We start from the raw sequence: 19,978 nt of genomic DNA, 5'->3' as shown, positions 1-19,978 counted from the left end.
TTTGCTTAATCTCTTATCAGCAGTCATTTCAGTTAGAAGAGATAAACTAAAGACATACCCAAAATTGATTATATACGAGATTTTAATTGAAAACAACACTGGTGATTAGACTAATGCATCCCAGCCATGTAGCAGTGATGTGAATACGGTACGAGAAAGCATGGAATAATCACCTGAGAATAATCACTGGATGAGCAGAGATAGGAGGTGGCAAAACCTTCTGAAGAGGCTCCTCTGATATTATTGTCTTGTGTTTTTAGCTCACCTTGATAAGCAAGTGAACATCATTCAAGACCCATTACAGTTTGCTTATCATAATATACCTGGAGTTGAAGATACAATCATCAACTTCAGTGAGCCCACTCTCCTCTGCACAAATCAGGCATCATGATGAAGATCGAGTGCTTTTAACAAAATTCAGCTGCAGAGTTATGTGAGAAGCTTCATAAATTCCAGGTACATATACCTCCACAATCATCTGTATTTATGACTATCTACCAAACACGTTGCACAGTCTGACATTGTGAGACTGAAAGGTTGTCTGTCTGAGATGGTGGTGAGCAGCACTAGAACACCCCGGGGGACTGTACTCTCACCATTTCTCTTCAACTATACACCTCAGGCTTCCAATACAACTCGGAGTCCTGTCATCTGCACAAATACTCTGTAGACTGCAGCTGTGAGGTGCATCAGTTTTGGACCCTCAGCAAGTCCAACTAAAGAGTCTAGCCAGTTTTGCAGCCATCTGTTGCTGCATCAAAACCAGAGATTTAACAAAACTGATTAAACTAATCAAGAAGCCGGGTTCTGTGTTGGGAACAACTCTAGAGTCTGCTAGGGTTAATTATACTAATAATGCTGCATATATTGCTAGAAATAGTGGACAATTCTTCATTTTTTCCATTTCTTTTCATTTCAAACATGTAACTTTTGCAGGTGGGCGTGCTTCTGGTGAATGTGCCAAATAAACTAAAATGGCTAAAGCACAAGGAAGATGCATAACTTGCTGAATTAAAAAAAAAAAAAAAAGTTTAGATACAATTTACTCACATGATACCCAAAAAAAAACTTTAGCTATGTTGATAGCAGAGATACTTTTATGTTGTCCAAGCACATGAAAGCATGTAGAAGGTTTAAAACTTGTAACTTCATCACGTGTATTTGGTGAAAACAAACACAGCCGAGATTGCTCTACAGATCCCAGTCCACGTCGTCATCGCCATACACATAGCTATGAGATCTGTGTAATTGAAGAAAAAAAATGCTAGTTCACATTAAATGAGCTGAACTCACGTGTTAATGTTGGCTTGCTAAAGATAACAGAAAAGATCCTAAACCACTGAAATAAATTCATTTTCAAATTTTTAACAAACCGATCAGTTGTGGTATCATTTGACAACCGTTTTTGATCCCCACTGAGAGATTTGCTGGACACTATTCTCAACATCTTGTTATGAACTTTGTCTTTTTTTATGACTTTATAGCAGAGGTAAAGATGCAGATACAGATGATTTAAAATAATCAGAGAACTGTGAGGAGAAGATGCAGAGAAAGAGGGCTTTACAAAGACTGAAAATAGAAAAAAATGAGCATCAGACTGATTGGAAAGCAAACAGCAATCAAAGTATTTCCACTTTAAAAGCAACTGGGCAGAAGTCCAAATCTAAAATTTGAATTCTTTAATTGGCCCTGAAATAAAATAGAAAAAAGAAATATTTTTCAGTATTTTTATATATATATTTTTTTTCACTTTAGCATTTATGACGATGGGATAGCTCAAAATGATTGGAGTCGTTTGCTTTCTGGTATTTGCCAGGGGGCATTAGACCTGTGTCATACGGCGCACAACAGGGTTTTGAGCAAAGTTTCTACCATAAAGTGATGGAAAATGTCTCAGAAACGTTTTTGATCAAATCTGATACATTTGGCTTTGTAGGGTAAAGCAAGTTCTTTAAATTCAGTTCTTTTAAAGCAAAAAATCCAATTTCAGAGACTTTTCCGTAATTATAAATCCTGCGCCACTATTAAAGCTTCAGCTTTTAATTTCTCCCCCTTCATTGGTTTGTCCCCTGAATGCTGTGGGTGACTCGCTGTCAGGGGGTCAGAACTGTTCTCGGCAATGTGACTAGAGAGACAAATACTTTCATGACAGAATGGGAGCGATGCCTATGGTGACTTGCCGTATGTTGACTCTGCTGGAAAATCACAGCGTAGGAAGAGAAAAAGATCCAGAGAGGCGATAATAAAAAGAGGAGATGAGAGGAGAGGAGCGGGGATTTTAGTACGGTATAGGGGGAAAAAGCAGTGGATGAGGACGACTGTGCTGATAAAAAGAACCTGGGGAGGGGTGCTGTGTCTTGCCACTCACTTCTCTGCCAGCTATTACCAGTTGTCATTCAAATCAGATTTTGTGCCAGTTGCCATAGAAACTAGCCCCAGCTACACCCCTAGGGAGGAATGTTGCCAGGCTTACTGTGATTTTGCACAGGTCATGCGTAAGATGAAGACCTTTGCAAGGAGGCACCTTGGGGGTAAATTTGTAGATTAATTGTGCAGATGTTCATGTTTTTGTGATAAAAGAAAATGTCTTTTCTGAAAAGCAGTTTTTTTAAATGTGATTTTAAAATGAAAGAAGATTGGAATAAACAGAAATATAAAAACAGAAAACAAAATCATAGAAATTTGTGTCTACATTTGATAATACACTTTTCTTTCCATAAACATAGCTTCTGTTTGCAAAGATAAGAACATTTCATATTCGGCCCCTGGTATCGTGGTATCGTTGTTTATGTCTTAATATGTCTGTGAGCATTCACCAGGACGGCTTTCCTAGTTTGAAGTAATTGCTGTCACTGTCTCGCTCTGCTAAGTCCTGATTGGGAGTGCTTTGTTTCCCATCGGAGGAACCCTGTCCCTGAATTCTGATTATGTAAATAGCTTTTGTTGTCTTTTATACTGCTCTCTGTTTTTGTTTATCAAAGGATTTGCATTCACTTGGAGTAAATTAGAAGAAATTAAAGTTTACTTTTAAAAGTTGAGATACCACCAAATACCACCAGAACATACTGTAAATAAGAATAGAAAAATTTAATTAGTTGCATGGCAATTTTTGCATGTCTGATGTGGTAGTATTAATCTCTCCAGATAACAAATTACATGTTCCTTCTTTTCACACAAAAAGAAATAGAAGTATTAGTCAGCAGCTTTATAATTGCTTGGAAACTACATGTAGAAAGGATTTAGTTGCCTCTTTGCCTAGCAACACCTCAGAGCCCAGACTGAGATTTATTACAGTAAAGCAGTCAGTAGAGGAATTCTCTCTTCCTGTGTGCTTTGATGGACAGTTGCTAATGGCAACAGATGACCTGTGAGGCAACTAGTAAAAGCAAAAGAGAAGCGGAAAGCCAGATGGAGGAATCAGCTAACTGTCTTCTCAGAGGTGGAAGATGAAAACTCTGGAGAGCGGAAACAGAAAATGAGAGGAACAAAAATGATGAGAAATGATTAATCTTTTTATGCTATCATTTCTTGCACTTACTTGATTCTCTGAACTCACAAGTGTATTACTACAGTGATAAAGGAGTCAGGATGATAGAGGGGGACGTAAGTTTTATAGCTTTTCCTATTTCTATCAGCTCACAGTAGAAAACCTGAAGGCCTGCCATGTAGTGCCTTATACCAATATTGTTTTTCCCTATAAAATGTACAAAAGGCAGAAAGAAACGACAGCAATGTTTTTTCTCACACGTTGCTACTGTTCCTCCCACAGACAAATAATATATGTTAGGATAATTATTGATTTTGAATTGACCCGATAACTGAGAGTAAAGGGTTGTTTCTTTTCTTTGCTCCCTCGCTGGTCCTGTTTGTGCTGATGTCTGTCTCTCAGCCGATAGCATCTGGGATGGATGGATGGATGGATGGATGGATGGATGGCAGACAGAATTGTAACATCTGCAGTTCTATGAGCAGGAAATAAACAACACACGATCCCTCCCATATTAAGTCGGAAGAACATGTCACATTTGGGAAAACAAAAAAAAGAAAAACTGGATACTCAAATTTCTCATTTAAGTTGCCAGGCCCTGCTTTGTTACATTTAGGAACCAAACCTACCTAGAAATGAAATAAAATATCATTATCAAGTGTGAAATCTTCTATTTCACATCACATTTGAACTTTGCCTGCTGTTGACTGTGCTGTTTCATTGACCTAACCTACATTTAAGTATCATATGTATAAAAAAACAGCTGACCAGAGTCGTCTTGCTTCGAGCTGGAGCTCATTTGGTGCTGACTGCATGTACCCCTCACCTGGTATCCACCGAGGCTGGTAAACTTTCTGCATTCCTGAACATGCTCACCAAAGTTTAGTGACGTAAAAGCTTTTAAGGCTGTGGATGTGAAAAGGCCTGTTTACGACTGAACTAGAAAATAGTTAAACAGCAACACGTATCTATAACAGTCACACCTATTCAAAGCCATGAATAATGCAAGAAGAGCCAGTACTCAAGGACATCCTTCTTGCTCTCTTTTTCATCCCTCATGCAACTATTGCAGTCATTGCTGTCCATCATGTAAATATGTCGTTATTCCAGTATGTCTCCCCACTCACACAGAATGACAGTTTTACCTCTTAAAACTCATCATGATCCTTCTCAAGATTTAATTTAATCTCTGTACATTTTAGCACACATACATGTTACACAGTCGTAACTACACACCAGCCTATTATTTCCACCCACTTCTACACTAAATGCCTTAAAGTCTGCAGGCATTATCTTGATGCTCACAAATGTATCTAATTCAACTCCTTATTTTTATTGACTGTGTGGATGATTGTAGAAACATATGTTTGCTTCTTTTTGCTCTAGTAGCCATTGTTTGTACCTTGCACCATAAACCTCCACTGTGGTAATGAATTATTGACAACATTATGCAGAGAACAGCATCACTGTGGTTATTTTATATTAACATTAACCACATGTGTTTCAATAAAAGGCAGGATTAATCCAAATTCTGTAAGGAAGAGCAGCAGCGAGTGAAACTAGAGGGGAAGAGGGAGGTAATTATTAAAGCACCAGCAGTCACTGGATGTCAAGGTAATTTTCTTTGCAGCAAGGGTCAAGGTAATGAGATTAGTCAACCTTGAGGGGATTGAATAACATTTATTCAATTGGTCATGTATTTTACTTAAGAATGTTGCTTTTAGGGACTGAAATGTAATTTTAGATTTGTACACAATTGCTTTGACCAGTGCCACCCACAGGAAGGTAGATAAGGGTTTGTTAAGGATATAAAAACATTTTGCAAAGCTGTTTGGTGCAGTGGCATCAGAGTCATTGCTATTTTTCACTTGGCCCAGTTGCTTTTGTATTTTTGGAATTTTACTTTCCAGTAGAAAATATGCAAGGAAGAGAGTATGTAAAGTAATTGCTGCAATAGGTTTTTTTTTTTAGCAAGCTTTGTGCCTTACAATTAAATGCTATTTGCATCCTTCTTTACTGCTTAAAAAGAGCACATCTTGACTCATGCACCTGCTATTGGTTGTTGCTGGGCTGTGAAGGCATATGTGCAACACTCTGTGAGGAAATGTAGGAATGAAGAGATTCTGCTTGGGTAAAAATGTATTGAGAATACCAAAAAAAACAAACAAAAAACAAAACAAAACAAAACAAAACAAAAAACCTCTGAATATTATGTTATTATTTAATGAATGGAGAAAATCAAAGATGGTCTGCAACCTGATGGGGTGCATAAGGGTCTCCAGATTAGGGGCCCCACATTGGCAGTTTCCATGGTGACCTAACCTGTGTTTGCTTGTGCTTCAAATTGGTTCTAACTGGGTTTCAGCTGGTGTCCGACTTGGTGAGTTGTGCAGGACTCATGAAAGCCTCATGTCTCGGCCAACATGGCCATGTGGAGCCCACTGATGTTTAGTTTGAACATTACTGGGCATGGGCTTTGCATTGGTACTCTGTCTTCGGTACCACCGTTTTAAAGTGAGTCTAGCAAGTAGTATTTAAAACATGAGTAAGATGAGATCCTCATTTACAAGGTTGAATAACAACAACAAAATGAGAATCAAGCAGTCAAAAAATATCCCACTTCCAATGTCTCTGGCTGTAATCTGCTAAATGAACCCTCATTAGCAGCATTATAGGGACGTATGGATGTCCGAACTCAAATTCCTTTTAAAGTTAACATTACAAAATCATGCATTTTTATCAAATATATACATACATTTTACAACTCAAATAAAATGATTAATGTGAAATGGTAAAACTTTTCCTTTCAACTAAATTATAAAATGTAAAATAATGAATTTAGCTCCAACAGACTTGAACTTGAATTTGGTCCAGTGTGGTTTCAGTTATATGTGCCCATATGTGATGTATCAGCCTCATAAGGGATGCAGGAAGGATAAGTGGGCATGGACATAAACAGAGCAAATTTAAAATCCAATGTTGGCTGCATAAATGGGTCCTAGGTTGGGTTCTGGATGTAACCCAGTCTGACCCAACTTGGCCCCTCAGAACAGTGACTGCTCCAGAACTGTGCATGATGAATGTCGGTGTTCCAACAAAATAAGAGAACATATCTGACAGAATTTCAATGTTGGACTGGCGAGCTGTCCTGGGTGTACCCTGCCTCTCCCCCAAAGACTGCTGGGATAGGCTCCAGCTTCCCCCCAACCTTTAATTGAACTGAGTGGTTCGGATAATGGATGACTGAATGATGAATTTTAATCTACTCTAAAAATGCAACTTTTCATGCTGAATGGAAACATATGATGAGTTTATAAATAAAGATTAAAGGGCAATGGCATTTATCTCATGTAACAGTTGTCAGCCAACTGCACTGTTCCAAATTATTCATTCATTCATTCATTCGTTCATTCATTCGTTCATTCATTAATTCATTAATTCATTCGTTCATTCATTTTCCAAACTGCTTAATCCAATTCAGGGTTGCGGGGAAGCTGGAGCCTATCCCAGCAGTCTTTTGGGCAAAGGCAGGGTACACCCTGGACAGCTCGCCAGAAATAAAACTCAACTGATGAGTTTGAGAAGGTAGCAGTGCCAAAAGTGGGGTCAGTGTGACGACACCTCCTCCACATCTTCACATCTTTGCAGCATGCAGCTCACACAACTGTTCTTCCAGCTCCTGCAGCTCCCAGCGGTGAGGAATGTGTATGCACACATGTGCACAGTCTCATGAGCACGTTGTGCATATGGAAATTAACCCACACCATGCCATGCTCCTCAGGCTGTACAGCTTGTGTGACATTCTGTTCCAAATGTACTGCAAAAACCATGTGTGTGTACGTGTGGCTGCACGGTGGCCTCACAGCAAGAAAGTTACTGGTTTGATCCTCGGTTGGGGTGAGGTTTGGACAGTGGCCTTTCTGTGTGGAGTTTGCATGTTCTCCCCGTGTATGTGTGGGTTCTCTCTGGATACTCCCGCTTCCTCCCACCATCCACAGACATGCATATTAGGTTGATTGGTTACTCTATATTGGGTTGAGTGTGAGCGTGAATGGTTGTCTGTGTGGCCCTGCGATGGACTGGCGAGCTGTCCAGGATGTACCCTGCCTGTCGCCCAAAGACTGCTGGGATAGGCTCCAGCTTCCCTGTGACCCTTAATCAGACTAAGCGGTTAGGATAATGAATGAATGTGTGTGTGTGTTCGTTAAACAACCAGGACTGTCAGTGGAAAAGCCTTCAGCAACCAGAGGTTACAGCTGTACACATGGACCTTTGACACACAAACTTATCAGTCACTTTGTGTTTACTGGCAATTTGAACAAGAGTTTCATGTTCTTTTATCTCCTCTATAAACCTAAAATTTCTCTTTTTATTTATTTATTTTTTTACATCTGTTCTCATTACAGCCAGTTCACTACAGTCCATTCTCACTGTTTTCTACTATTTCATCATCGTTATTGTTCTCTTTTATCAGAGCATCTCTGAAGAATACTCTCCTGATCATCTCTGCCATCAGCGTTTGCCTCATCACACATTTTCTCTCACCACCTGCCACCCGAGCGCTGTGAATACACCCACATGCTCACACACACGCAAACGCATGCATTCGAAAAGACATGCAAGCAAAGCTGCGAAAGGTCGGCAGAATGCCAGTTTCAATATGATGGCTCTGTGGTCCCTCTCTCACCCCCGCCACCCCACCCTCCCGTCCCCTACTGCGGTGCTCATCAATTATAAACAGCCTGCACATTGAGTGTGTGTGTATGCAGTTGTGTTAGAAACAAAAGGATTCTGGTGGTTCGGGAGAGTAGGTCAAGGCTTTCAAATGTATATGCTCTTAGGTATGAATGTGCTGTCAGTGGAAGCTGCCCTTAGTTGACTCACCTGATGTTTCTGCTTGAAGCGAACTCCATATTTTGCTGTGTGAAAGAAAATGAATCAGCAGTGAGGCAACTGGATTGACGTTCATACACATATGGCAAATGCAACCTCACACAGGATGATTAGGGAGGAAGAGAGAGAAGAATATATCTGAAGGGAGTTCAAAGAAAGTGTTGGAAACTTTTCAGCAGCATCAGAAGCATCCTTCTCTTTTATGTCATCCCTGTGCTTAGCCTGCGATCCTCTTCTCGAGCTTTTTATTGGCAGAGCTACAAAATAGAATCATAAAAACGGCAAGCAGGAGGGAGATTTGTCTTTTGTATCCAAACCAGCTGAGCTTGGATGAGGCCCACAGCATTCCTGCTGGGCCTTTAAAGTCTGCAATGAGGACACTCACTGTAAAAAAAAACAAACAAAAAAACAAAAAACCTGAAAATGAGTTGCCAAGTTTTTATCTTCTATATCGCCCACACAGCACTCCTGAGCACCAAACTATTAACTTTTCAGGATTTTTGTTCTTTGGATTTATCTTTATTTATTTATTTGGTTTTTTTTTGGAGACTACACACACACACAAACATAACAACAGGTGTACACACACACACCTACACACACACACACACACACACATCACTTGTGCCAGGCAAACATGGCACTCTCATTGCAGTGAATGCATCAACACTCTTTATGACTTGCATAATTTACATTCAAATTTCATGGTGTTAAAGTTTGTATTGTTAAATAAGGAAAGCCGAATCTGTTCTGTTAAAAAGTCACATCATCTTCAGTTAAATCTGCTCTGTTGCCCGTCTGAGAAATGCAAGAATTGTAACAATCATAATCAATGAACATCTTCAGGTACTACTTGCATTCTTACTTTTACAGTGAATGTAAACCTTATGTAGAGAGTAATCCTCAGTGCCATGTGGTCAAGTATTAAATACAAAGCTCACAAACACTGTTCAGTCTGTTTGCAGGGCAGATATTTCTCATGATGATGATTTTAGCCACATATGTCTGGTTTTCACCTTTGCAGCTTTTCAGACTAACTAAACCCGATACTACATGCAATCTTATTCAAAGACGATAACATGTGGCATCATTAGCATGCTGGTTTTAAGCAGTCACGTGATTCTGGCAGCTCTGTTGCCATGGCATCAGGGCTTTGCATTAGGGGCTGTTGAGGAAAGAACAAGCTCACCTTTTAATTGTATCATTTGAAATGTTGGCATTGTTTCATGTACAAACAGATATTTACTGATGCTGTGACTGAAGTCAGAGTGTGTGCTTTATCTGGGCAGGTACTTTCATATAGGACAACAGCCAGAAAAAATCCAAAGAAACGATGGATCTTCAAATGCATTCAGGCTACTGATGTGTTATCGTTTCTTACATTGGACAGCAACACCTGATAAGTCATTGATACATCATTTCCCAGCCAGCAGCCATGTTGATTATCCTGTTCTGCCCTGGAGACCTGGAGGACAAAAAACCTGTTCTCAGCTGAAACAAATAGGATGTGAAACTACATGTAACATATGATGCTGATGGACCTCAGCTTTAGAAATGTGATAACCACGTTACCAAGAGAAGCAAATAAAGCTTCTGGGAAAAAAAAGAGGATTAAAGATGACTGAGAGAATACAGAATGATGTAATCTGTGGGCATGTGGGTGTGTGCCAGAGTGCACATACGTATGTCCATTCGCTCTTAATGTCAAGTTGTGCTTTGTTGCATCTGTGTGACTTTAGTGTGCATGGAAGAGGCTTATCCATCTAGATAACAGCCCTTATTCCTTTTTAATCACATGACATCTAAAAATGACTGATAAGTACCTGACTCACAGATAGACGCTTTTAGCTCGAGAGAACACGCTCACTCACACTCAGGAAATCAGCACCTGTTGCATTCGGGAAATATGATCCATCTCTGTGTGTTATGCGTGTCCACAGGAGCACAGCTGCTGCAGGATGAAATGAGTTATGAGAGCAAACCGCAGAGTCACCAGTAGGGCTTATCTGAAGAATGCCTGTCTCCTTGTAACGGATATGAGGAACACGAGCAGACGGCTAAACTGATTAAGCCTGATTTAAAAAAAAAAAAAATTATGCCCCACCAGACAGTTGTTTGGCTGTGATTCTGTACCTTTCTCTTTCACACAACACACGGACACAGTTCTCAAATGATCGCCTTAGGGCACGGAGACCAAAGTGAATTATGCCAGCTTGATTCAATAAGAGTTGAGCAGCATGACCGGCTCATGCTCGGCAGTTAGAACGAGACTACACGGAGGCACAGGGTCAGCGTCTATGTGCCAGCTGAGGCTCTTTATGAGACCTAACCCTCTGCTTTGGCACCTGATCCTTTCATTCATCTAATTTGCAGAAGGAAACATTCTAAGTTGTATCCTTCTAGCAAGGTCAAATTACATGCACTGTGCTTGAAATGAGTCATGTTCACTTATGTTTTTTTTGACGGCTACGATGTGATTAAAATTCAAGGATTGTGGTAATTTACCCAGAAAATTAGAATATTGGACATCTAGCCAGCTGCCTGTAAAACCGCAATACAGGAAGTATAAACTGAGTCCCAATACACACATACGTCTACACACTTGTATATTCAGGCATTCAATGTAGGGCATGTTGTTTTTTTTTTTTTTTGTTTTTTTTTGTCTCTAATGATATTCTTCAGGAGCGACCTGATTCTGTTTTTTTTTTTTTTCAGTTTGAGTTATTGCATTATTTCCTTTAGAAGACAAGAGATAGATAGAGTAGAACTCTGCTCCTGCCTTTTTTTCAGAAGATACACCAACTTTGGACTTTCTGCTTTGAATAATTAATATTTAACTTGGTTAAAATTTTAACTAAAATTTGTGACTGAATTAGAACCTCCTTGCCTTGGTATTGCCCTTCTTTTTTTGACCCCCCCCCCCCCCACACACACACCCTTTACATTATCTCCTAGCTGGATGCTGTAGAACTTCCTGCTGACACACTGCAGGAGGTGGGATTGATGATGAAAAGTGTGCTCATGTGACACATGTTAGATTAGATGCTCACATACAGATTTACGCCTGGGAATGCCCACTAATAATCTGGTTGAAATAGTGGGGAAGCCATTCATTATCTTGCATCTTCATGCAGTAATGCATCTGCGATGAAAGCATAGAGGTTTGTCAGCATGAAGTCAGTGTTATGACCAAAACCTTTTATCTGGAACAAGGGATGTGTTTGTAATGAGATTATCCTCAGAGTAATAATACAAGCGAGGCTTTGCCTCTCCATTTGGATGTCTTTACAGTAGATGTGTTTATCTTCCTATAAATACATTCCTCCAGTCAGTTTTGTAAATGTAAAAAACGAAACTGATTGAATCCACCAGGTTACGTCACGTCCAATGTGCTCCTTTCTCTTTTTCTTTCTTTTTGTTTGCCGTCACCTTTCTAACTGCCGCCGCTCACTGAAGTGTGAACTTCCTTCAGAACGGCAGGGCAAAAAGAGACAGGGGGTGGCAGGAGATGATAATATAGAGCAAGAAAACTGAAGAAGGTAAACTGGGGTAACTGATAAGGTAAGATCGACAGCGCTGCAGATCAAAGCGCAGAGCAGTGAAGGGAAGGTGGGCAAGTGATGAAAAGGAGACAGGAAACGCACCCTGGAGAATAATCCAGAGCCTTTGGCTGTGTCTTTGTAGCACACAATACAGTTCTCGTGGCCATATGGAATTGTATATCCTGTTGTTGATGTTTTTCTTTTTGACTGTTCACACAGTATTAATAAAACTCAGATAAATGCAGGATGAAACGTTGAGTAGGAAAAGTAGAGTGACAGCTACTTATGATCAATCAAATTCATAATTATGATTGCAAAGAAATCATTTGTAGACATTTAGATCCTCGATGTAATCCATCCATCCATCCATCCATCCATCCATTCAATCATCCATCCATCCATCCATTCAATCATCCGTCCATCCAATCATCCATCCATCCATCCATCCATCCATTCAATGGTCTGCCTTTAATACTTTAACACCTTTAACACTATCAAGATTTTGATGTCATACCCACTTAACTCTCTTGCTCATTTGCAAAACATTGTCATACTCTTGTTTAAAGATATTAGCCCTTTAAAACTAACTTCAGAAACACTGGGCAGAAAAGTCAATATTTTAAAAATCTGTAGTCTTCATTGGCCCTTTGATAATATCTGAAAAATTTTTGAACAATTTATTTTTGGTATTTTCACGTTTTTTTTGGTTTTTTTTTTACCATGTGATTGGTCAATATAATTGTAGTGCAATCGGGTGTCCACTAGGGGGCAGGATACCAGTATCATATGGTGTAAAACAGGGTTTTGAGTAAAGTTTCTACCATGATGTGATGCAAAATATTCAGAAATTGCACGTGTCAAATATGATATGTTTGGCTTTATAAGATAAAATAAGGATCATGGATCCAACACGACTTCATAAGTTAAACTACATATGTATGTCAATCCTGTCATATTTGTTAACTTTACACGGCAACAAGTAACTGTAGACTAATATCAAAATGCTAACACGCACATATGTATTTGTCCTGACATATCTGATCATAGTTGGCACATTTGGTGATACTTTTTTTGCAGTACAGATAAAAACAACCCCAAAAACAAAAAACTTGTCAATCCTCACCGATCCGTTGCAGAAACAGCTCTTTATCAAGTGAAACCTAAAGAACTTGACAGTCATTAATCACTAAAACTCTCCTGCACTTTGTTTCGTCTGAATCATCACGGTATTCTGTTCCCTCTGAAAGACAGCAACACAACAGATGTGAACATAGAGGGGAATGCCACAAAACAGTAAGAACAAAACCATAAAAGATGACACTGTGATCCACTTTTTATCTCAAGCCGTTCTGTATTCGTGTTTAAAAGGTCCAAAGTATCATTAAGAGCTGTTAACCAGGAGACGGAGCAGGAGGTGGACACATAATAAGACAGGTAGAGGGAGGAACAGTGAGGAGGCCTGTGGAACCAATGAACTGTGCCGTTTTTCCCCCTCTGGCCTCTCTCATGTCAGAGGCCTGACTTATTTTCTGCTTTTTAATAGACCAGAGCTGCTCTCTTCAAACTCCCAGCTCTCCACTGGTGGCTCCAGTTTAATTAATTACACAACAGTAAATTCAGTGCTGGTTGCGGTGGAGCTGTGCAGTCGGTTTAATGAACTGTGCTTAGAAGTGAAACACACAGGAGTCTTACATCTCTCTCAACATTTACAGCGAGCTACAAACGACCGTAACACATGTGACAGTGACACGTGTGATTTGATCTTGTTGTGCTGTTGTAATTATTGCCTTCTTTAGATTTGGACATGTGAATCTAACATAACGTGTTATCATTGTGTTACATCATCTCCTCTTTCAGCTAAACTCGATAAGTGAGTACCGGTAAGTGTGCTCGGCCAACTAGCTTTTATATTTCTAAAACCTTGATGTGTTTTCACTTGTGTTTGGTATTTTAACAGTTTTTTCTCCCATTCTTTATTTCATAATGTGGAAAATGTTTTACAGTTTGCCACATGTCTTTGCTGCAGGCAGGTTAAGCACCGGGAATGACGCAGTTGTAATAGCTACATACCGAATGTGATTTAGCAATGCCAATGTAATTATGAGAAAGACCTTCCCTTCATCGTTTGATCAGCAGTTCCGGTGCCTTTTGGTGTATACAAATTAAACAAGTGTCGTGGAATTTATCTGATGAGAAATAAATCTAGAGATCAACCATGCTCTTTAGGCATACACAAATAACCTCTGCCTGGCAGCACTAGTCAAAACCACGGCAAGGTTGAAGATAACAGTCAAAGCTGAAACAGGCCTTGAACAGAACATTCAGTTTCTTGCATGAACCTACTAAAGCAAGCTTTCTGAACTACTCTAAATTATGCAGAATGTATATTTTGTACTACACAAAAGAAGCTAAATAAAGGAGGAACATATTAAAACTACACTATGTGCTTAATTTCCACCTCACAAGCCTTGTGTAGTAATCTACCTAAGTACTGCTATGGATGCCTGATTGGGAAGTTCACTCTTATAACCAGCTGGTGACAACGTTTCTGCCTGTGGTCTACAAGGTTTTTCTTTGCATGGTGGAATTCTGACTTGTATTTTGTGCATAAAACCACAAACTTTTTTTTTACATGAACAATTGTTCAAATTCTATTTATTTTGAAAGATTGACCCTGTCTAGGGTGTTGGGTTTAGATCAACAATGTGTCTTTTATTCTAATTTAGTATAGCACTATTTTTCTATTCTTTGTTTACCCCGTGCCAATTTCCATTATAATGAGGTTTTGCTTTCTTTGTGTGTGTTATTTGTTTGTTTGTTTTGGCTGACGTTCAGGAACATTGCTGGACCTCGAGCACGGTCTTTCCTGATATAGCCTTTAAAAGTCCACTGTCCCTGCATGCATACTTGTTATTGTTTTCAGCGCTGTGCCCACAATTTTCCTTTCTTGTTTTCCTCTGCCCCCTTTTCTTTTATATATAGAGCGGTCTGCTTGCCCAGTAGCTGCCACTCATCCCAAACAAACACCCCCCCCCCCCCCCCCCCCCCCCCCAACCTGTATTTGGCTTCATGGCTTGAACACATCCAATAAATAATCACACACATCTCACTGAAGAAGTGGTTCTTTAAGTTACAATGTCAGTGGAACATAAACGTCTATAGAATATCTCACACCAACCCATTTTAACCTTGATCTTTGGATCTCCTCATTTTATGTAGTTTTCAATCTCACTTTGATATTCTCTCAGTTCATCTTTAAGCTTTCTTTACGTCTTCTTATAGATTATAGAGCCTTTTCCTCATATATTGTGTCTAGTTTCACCTTCTCCTTTTCTTTTACACCACAATTTTCTTTTTACTGAAAAAAACGTTTAAAAGAAAGACCTCCATAGCCGCTACCGGAGAGCTGATAGCAATGGTGAACAGTGCACTTAGACTCAGCAGTGAAAACCCAGATGTTTAAACACATTCCAGAAAAAAATAATTAGCATAATATATTTTTATTTTATATATATATATATATATATATATATATATATATATATATATATATATATATATATATATATATATATATATATATATATATATATATATATATATATATATATATATATATATATATATATATATATATATATATATATATATATATATAAAATAAAGCTGCTGTTATATATAGCTGCTGCTATATATAACATATAAACATATAAATAAATATTATTTTTGGTAAAAAATTGGCAGAATATATTTAATTGGTGAAGCTGATAGCAATATTGTTCTTTGTTTTTTATTTGGTGTGGAGGGGGGTTAAGAAAATATATTGTTCACAAAGTAATCTACATCCAGAATTCCCAGCTAAACCAGCTACGCAATGTATATGACTTTTTTGTTCGTTTTTAAGTGTTCTGGCAGGAGACAGAAAATGAGGGAAGGATAAAATGTGGCTGCTGATCATTTCAGTCTCTCCAGCAGGTGGAAATCAGTCAAACGGGAAATGAGGATGGTGAAACACTCCTCAGTGCGTTTAACTCTTATGATGCCACAATGCTTCACAGCTAGAGACTATATACAGAAACATACGCAGTATTTTTGTGGAGTTCTTTGGCTGATATTTCAGGATAAATTTAGCACACATGTGCACAGTCTTTACTCTCCTAGCTGCTGTTTCAGTGCGGTTAAATGAGTTTACTTACATGTATTCTGTTATGTTTCGCTGTGTGCATCAACATCGTACACTGATGGATACTTATAGCTTTTTAAAAAAAAATTACTTCATTATTACAACACCTCTATCTAGATTTATTCAAATGTTTTTTTAAAAAATTTTTTTAATGACTATTTCAACTGTTTTGGTCTTTGCTGTGTACTCTCCATCCTCCCATTTGCTGCTGCACTGTCCAAATACTCCCACTGTCACCATTAAAGTTTAATTTTACCTCATCTCATGTGTTAAGATAAACAGATTCATTAAGCAGGTTGTGATCATAGTTGAGCAGCGCCACACTGAAGGTGACATACTGCAGGAGCACATCATGCTCAGCATGGGGAAATCAACCCCCCCCTTCCCCCGGGATTCCTGCTGGCTGTGGCATGGTTCTGGCTTCAGGTGCAGAAGCTAATACTCAAAAGACCACATCTTTTCAACAGTAACAGCATGCTCTCTCTCTCTCTCTCTCTCTCTCTCTCCATCACATGCACAGAAGGCAGGCTTGACGAACATTTATGTACCTATTTTATTTCATTAGCTATTTCTTTCTGCTTTATGCTAATCGTTTATACAAATCATTTAGGTTTCCTAACTTGATAAGTGCTAGTTAGAAGTGTAACAAGCATAATGAAGGTGGTAATTGAAAAGACATGCCATGTTTTGTATGAAGCAGCCATCTGTCTTTGGTCTATCCTGAACACTATGTGCTGCTCCCCCCCCTGGAAGAGCCAGCTAAAACTGGCATCACTCTGAGCGTCACACCCACAACACATTGTTCTGTCAATAACGTAAAAAAATCAATGGTGTTTGCCTGTTCAGCAGCACTTTCACTGTGCTGTATCAGCCCTGGGATGAAATATACCCACCCGTTAAAAGCAAAGCACTTTTTTTTTAAAGCATCCCCATTACAAAAGTGACCACATTCTTAGAAGGAACCAGTTCAGCTTAATAAAAGCTGCAAGAAGTGCTGGTGCTGTTAGGTACAGCATAACAGAGCAAACCTTGTAGACCGAGGTGAACTTTCCAAAGATCAGCTTGTCACTGTGACTCAGGAAACATCCCTGAGGTGAGCCATGGGTGACAGCTGCTGCCGCTCCACTGGCACAGGTAAATGCCAGGAGCCCCACTTGGATACACTGGATTCTTACACACATGCAGACGCACACTGCTGTGTCTTATATGAACCCAGAAGGAACACAAGCAGGCTTAGCATTTGCCACGCTGTCACCATGGAGAATAGAGGCACAGAGAGGCATGTGTGCACCTAGACGTATACACACACATGCAGGCATGTACACACGTGCAGATAAAAACAGACATGCAGATACAGTCTTTCACTGTAATTGTTCAGCATTAATAAAACAATAATCACATTCCACTGCTTGCCTTCAGTCATCTTTGACTGAAAATGGGTTGAGATGAATAAAAATGGTCACAAAATGCAAAATTATTCCTTTGTTTGTCTTGATGCCGATTACGTCTCATAACGTTACGTTATTCATAACATTTATCAGAAGGCTCTGATTGTCTTTTACATTTCTAATAATATGAACCAGGTGTGATGAGCTGTAATTGCTTTTTGCTTCTTCCGCTTGTGTTTTTTCTGATGAAATATGACGTATCATGAACAAAAAAAAGGCACAAATGATGAAACACTAAGAAATCTAAACATGCATATATACTTGCACTGTGTCCATTTGCACTCACACAAAGAGCTCTTGATCTCTTTTAAGAGCTGAAAATGTGAAGCAGAATGAGATGACCTCATTCAGTAAGTGCTGATTAGATGAACATTATTGATTTTGTGCATTGACTCTTATCTCATCTCTTACTGGTCTGTAACAGCCAGAAGATGTTGGATGGCTATAATAACATCAAATTACACTTTAATTGTCATTTTGTTGCTTCTACAGTCAGATTTCTTCATACATCTCTGAGGATGATGTCAAAGCTTTCTTACAAACATACACAGCAACAACAAAAATATCCAGCTATTTTTTTTTTTTACCTGAAAAGTAATTATTTCCTGAACAGTTTTTGGAGTGTAGTATTGATGAGGACCACAAGGTGTCTGTAGAGTAAAAGGGATGCATCCTAAAGACTCTCAAATACAGACGGCAGACACTGTTTTGCTCTTGCTCCACAGACTTTGAATATCAAGTAACATCTGCACGCTTGTGGCCACCTAGATGTCTCCTAGCTGTTGTCTTAACAATATTTATCACACAAGAAAGCCAACACACACCTCCGTACTAAAAGGAGCACTAGAAGATTATCATACAGCAGCATTAGTCCCACTGTCCATATACAGCAAACAGTGAGAGAGAGGAAAGAAGTCCGAGAGTACATGATGAACATTGGATCATAATTATATTTATAGTTAATTAGAGTCTGGCTGAGTTCAGAGCTGTAATAAAACCAGCATGTGTAAAATGACTGGAAAGTACACTTGTCAGTTTATGGATCACATGTTCTGCTTTGAATATCATAGTCGCATTACTCAGCAGCTGTTAGGGTTTCTCTCAGGAAAAACTTGACATTTAAAAGTGTCTGAGCATCTCTTAACCCACCAACCCGATGAGCAGCAAAACCAAGAATACAGATGACTTGTAATGAAATCAGGAAATGAAGAGGAAAAAAATCTGTTTACCTGGTTACCAAAATGCTCCCTTAATGAGTTTAACCAAACCATGGTGAACCCAAATGGTTGCTTTAAACAAAATATCTCCCCAGCATCCATAAAGTGATGAACTGTTGGTGAAATACTGAAAATATACTCATGTTTACAGTAATAGTAGTTTATTACTGTACTGTAGAATTTTAGGTCAAAATGAACAGTTTTATCTTCAAATTACTGTATATTTGCATCATGCAAATATCCAACTACTACTTCTATTAGTACTACTGCCAACAACAATAATGAAATAGTTAAGATTATGAAACTTTTGGGGGATGTTACAGGTTTAGTGCTGGCATTGACAACCAAGCATGCTGTGGGAGGAAAAGCCGAGCACCTGAAGAAAACCAACCCCAGAATGAAAAGGAAACATGCAGTTAGCAGGCTAACAGTTGCTGCTCAGCTGTCAGACCTCAGGGTTGACCTTAGTACCACCATGTCGCCCCAAATAAAAGTCAACACAATAAAAGACAAACTACATAAACAAGCTTTTGTGAGGAAAGACAAAGAAAAGGAGAAAGCTCATGTTGGCTCAGAGGATTTTTAGATCCCACACTTTTCTTGCAACGTGTTGAACAGATTTTTTTTTATTTTCATTCATGATAATGATGACTAATAGTCACTTTTCTTATTTTTTTTTGTCTGTCAGCAAAGGGGAGGCGGCAGCCATAGAGGCAGAACTGCTGAAAGACTACAGGTTTGGACAGCAGCAGCTGATAGAGCTCTGGGGACAGGCGTGCGCCCTCGCCATCACTAAGGTCTGTATACTCCCTCTCACCTGCTGTGCTGATAGTTTTTCTCGATTTCTATTTGTGATTTTTTATTTTCTTACCCAATCCCTGCTTTATTGCAAGTATGAGGCAAAACACAGCATGAGGCAAACTCATAAATCCATCAATGTGTCCACATCCACTCATCTAATCAACCAGATCTGTGTTCTCAGGACAGTGCTCCATCCGGTATTAATGCCACAAATAACAGCTGAGATGAAAAACACCGTTCCAGGATGTTATTGCAGAGCTGTTTATTTTCTGAGAAATGGACCTTTGCTTGAATTTCCTGTTATGTTTTTCAAGCTTGCTCCTTTCGACCATTAATCGAGAGGCACCGAACACTCGACATTCGTTACAGCTAAAAATAATCTCTGATGTGTCTGAAATCTGCTGCTC

The 19,978-nt window shown here is 39.1% G+C and overlaps 1 protein-coding gene across 1 annotated transcript in view; it reads left to right on the top strand.

The window, feature by feature from the left end:
* The window catches only part of yjefn3 (YjeF N-terminal domain containing 3), a gene marked incomplete at both ends in the record, with an annotated part of 43,821 nt that overhangs the window by 12,175 nt on the left and 11,668 nt on the right, over positions 1–19,978 (top strand). The window contains one exon of the mRNA XM_079244689.1: positions 19,459–19,567. Within this exon, the coding sequence (XP_079100815.1) occupies positions 19,459–19,567 (109 nt within the window). The remainder of the gene's footprint in view (positions 1–19,458; positions 19,568–19,978) is intronic.

The sequence above is a fragment of the Telmatherina bonti genome (assembly GCF_933228915.1).
Source record: "Telmatherina bonti genome assembly, chromosome: 8".
Classification (NCBI taxonomy): domain Eukaryota; kingdom Metazoa; phylum Chordata; class Actinopteri; order Atheriniformes; family Telmatherinidae; genus Telmatherina; species Telmatherina bonti.
Note: the sequence above shows the minus strand (reverse complement) of the source record. Positions and strands in the feature narration are given on the sequence as shown.